The sequence below is a fragment of the Fonticula alba genome, assembly GCF_000388065.1.
Source record: "Fonticula alba strain ATCC 38817 unplaced genomic scaffold supercont2.3, whole genome shotgun sequence".
Classification (NCBI taxonomy): Eukaryota; order Rotosphaerida; family Fonticulaceae; genus Fonticula; species Fonticula alba.
The window spans coordinates 1837667-1840421 of NW_009242973.1; the positions used below are offsets into that span (position 1 = coordinate 1837667).

At 69.1% G+C, this 2755-nt stretch overlaps 1 protein-coding gene across 2 annotated transcripts; it reads left to right on the forward strand.

The window, feature by feature from the left end:
• The first annotated feature begins 244 nt into the window (after window positions 1–244).
• Window positions 245–2147, forward strand: H696_02177. 2 transcript variants are annotated; one of them, XM_009496074.1, is made up of 4 exons: window positions 245–512; window positions 596–1380; window positions 1532–1816; window positions 1985–2147. In XM_009496074.1, the coding sequence occupies exons 1-4, from the start codon at window positions 387–389 to the stop codon at window positions 2106–2108; spliced, it is 1320 nt and encodes a 439-aa protein (XP_009494349.1). In that variant the 5' UTR covers window positions 245–386; the 3' UTR covers window positions 2109–2147. The 2 variants fall into 2 exon arrangements, with proteins under 2 accessions (XP_009494349.1, XP_009494350.1); XM_009496075.1 differs by having other exon boundaries at window positions 245–1380.
• The last annotated feature ends 608 nt before the right edge of the window (window positions 2148–2755 follow it).

Consider the following 2755-nt stretch of genomic DNA (forward strand, 5'->3'; position numbering starts at 1 on the left):
GTGTGTGTGTGTGTGTGTGTGTGTGTGTGTGTGTGTGTGTGGGTGGGTGGGTGTGTGGGTGTGGGTGGGTGGTCCGCGTACGGGAATAGGCCGGCGATCGACTTGCGGATGTGGCAGGGCGCGGCCCAAGGGCGATCTCAGCTCGCGTGTGGTGTATGTTCGTAAATGGATGTGCGTGTGTGTGTGTGTGTGTTAATTTGAGTCATTTTTTCTGGCGGGGTCCAAGGGAAGGACCAACATGCAGGGAGGGGGACATATGTGCACACTCTCCGGGCTCCCTCCCCCACTCGATATCCCTTCCCGCCTGCAGCTCCCCGCGCTGTGTTGCGTACCCCCCCTGGTGGCCCATTCTTTGCAAGTTCCCCCCCTCGCCCCTCCTCGCCCACATGTCCCGGCCGCGGGTAGGCTGGCTGTTGGCCACGGCGGCCGTGCTGGCTGGGGGTGTCCCCGGCACGGCGGCCCACCCGCCGCCAGGTGCCTCGGCCGACGCCACCAAGATCGACCATACCGATGTGCGCTCTCCTTGCCCGCCTGCACACCTTGCCCGGCCGGATGCTCACCTCTCAGGACATTGGGTCTGGGCCATGGCCCGAAGCATGGCCGGATGCACTTGCTCCTGTTCGGGCTCTATGCCCTGACGCTGGCCGGAGCCCAAGCCGGGCTGGTCCTGTGGCACCGGCGCTCGCCGCGGACCTTCCGCCTGGCCAGTGCCGCCGGGGTGTGGTTCATTCCGGCCGGGGTGGCCCTGGCCCGGGGGTACATCCCGTTCCTGGTGGCGTGGGTCCCCTTCACGGCGATCAATGTGGCCATGTTGTGGCATGCGCTCGGCCGGCGGCGCCTGCTGCCGGTGGCCCCGCGCGCGGTCTACCAGTGGCATCTCCTGCTTTTCCAGCTGTCGAGCGCCCTGTCCTCCGCCGGGTATGCGCTGCTGGTGGGGTGCTTTCTGGGGGCCGGGTCGGTCGGGGCCGGCCGGTCGTCCGGGCTCTGGGCGGCGTCCCTGCGCCTGGCGGCGCAGCTCTGCTTCTACGGACTATACTTCGGCCTGCTGGCGCGCGATTGCGCGGTCCTCTGCGCCGAGCGCATGCTGCTGAAGATGCGCCTCTTCGCCGGGCCCGGGGTCAAGGTGGCTGGCAGCCCCGGGGCCGGGGCCGGGGCCGGCCCGGGGAGTGGCTTCCTCCGGACCGCCACCCGCTTGACCTCCTCGTTGTTGGTGTCCGGCCCGCCGGCCCCCGGGGGGCTCCTCCCGACGCATGTGGCCCACGCCGACTCCCCGGCTCCCAGGGCGCAGGACCCGGCCGAGTTGCTGTCCCCCAGCAGCGGGGATCTCGGGTCGCAGTCGCGGCTGGCCGACGAGCTGGGCGTGCAGCTTCCCTTTGGCGGGTACATGGCCCGACTCTCTTGCGCGTTTGATCGCCCCTTTTCCCCCATCCTCATCTCTCTCTCTCTCTCTCGCTCTCCCTCTCTGTTCCTTGCTCCATACTTCGCTCGCCCGGGCTCCTGATCACTCACTCCCCCCCCCCCTCCCCGACAGCGCCCCCTCGCGGCTGGATGACGGCCTGCTCAAGTGCGGGCTCTGTGCGGCCAGCTTGCCGACGCCCAAGCACCTGGTGCGGTCCGGCGGCCCGGGGCCCCGGCGGCCCGGGGCCCCGGCGGCGCCGGCCTCCATGGCCCAGCTGCTGGAGTCCGCCGTGGCCCTGCCAGTCTGCGGGCACTTCTTCCACCATGCATGCATTCGTGGGTGGGCCATTGTCGGCAAGATCGACACCTGCCCCGTGTGCAGCGAAAAGGTTGACTTGGCTTTCTTCCGAGGCAATCCGTACGTCGACGCACTCTGCCCTCCGTGTCGCTCCGTCCTGCTCCACGGCCACACGACCATCCCTGTCCCTGACTTGCCTTGCGTTTCGTGTGCCCGCCTCTGTACCTTCCCGCTTGCCTGCCTGCCTGCCTGCCTGCCTGCCTGCCCGCTGGCTCGCCCGCCCCGAAGATGGGACCGAGTCGGCTGGTTCCACTCCAATGTCCTGGCCGTGGCACGGCATATCCTGGTATGGCAGCCGCTCATTTTCCTGGCCGTGCGCTGGCTGAACACGCGCTTCTTTGGCCTACACTGACGGCGAAAAATAGAGAGACATGAGCTCGGTGGTTTTTCCTGCATTATCTTCGCGTGCCTGTATCCGTGCCATCCCCCGCCATCTGGCTTCGGCCTCCTTTGGCCGCTGGCCCCGGCGCGCCTGTGTGGCACAGTGGGCTCCTCTGCAGAACCCACCTGCGAGGATGTGCCGCATGCACACGCACCCCTACTGGGGGCGGGCAGCGTCCGCACAGGGCCGGCACAGTACATTCCCGAGACCTGGATGCCGGTCGCACGGTCATCTCCATGGTCGGCGATTGCGTTGGCAGTCCAAGCACCATTGGCCGTTCCGCCGCGCGCGCGCGCCTCTCCCTGGAGATTGGGCCGAGCCGAGCGCCGGCCGGGTGGGGGTGGGGCGAGGGGAGACTGCACATGCCGGACCGGCGGCGGAGGAGCATGTTTAGCCGCTCCTGTCCGGGGAATCGAGGACATCCCCCGGCTGCCCGGTCGCCAGTGCGACTGGGGGACTCCCGCCGGGCTCCGGCGCCGAGAGCCCTGGGAAGCGGCTTGCCCCCGGTTCGCGGAACCCACAACAGCCACTGCTCGGACTGGACCCCCCAGCCCTCGGCCGAGTGGGGGTCGTCCTCGGAGCCGGGGGACCTACCAGGGCGCCCGGGTGGCGGGTGG

Bases quoted from the DNA above. Each gene is read 5' to 3' on its own strand.
- H696_02177 (XM_009496075.1), top strand. From the start codon at position 257: ATGTGCACACTCTCCGGGCTCCCTCCCCCACTCGATATCCCTTCCCGC. The intron at 1,381-1,531 runs GTACATGGCCCG...CCTCCCCGACAG, and splicing joins GTGCAGCTTCCCTTTGGCGG to CGCCCCCTCGCGGCTGGATG. The intron at 1,817-1,984 runs GTACGTCGACGC...CCCGCCCCGAAG, and splicing joins GCTTTCTTCCGAGGCAATCC to ATGGGACCGAGTCGGCTGGT.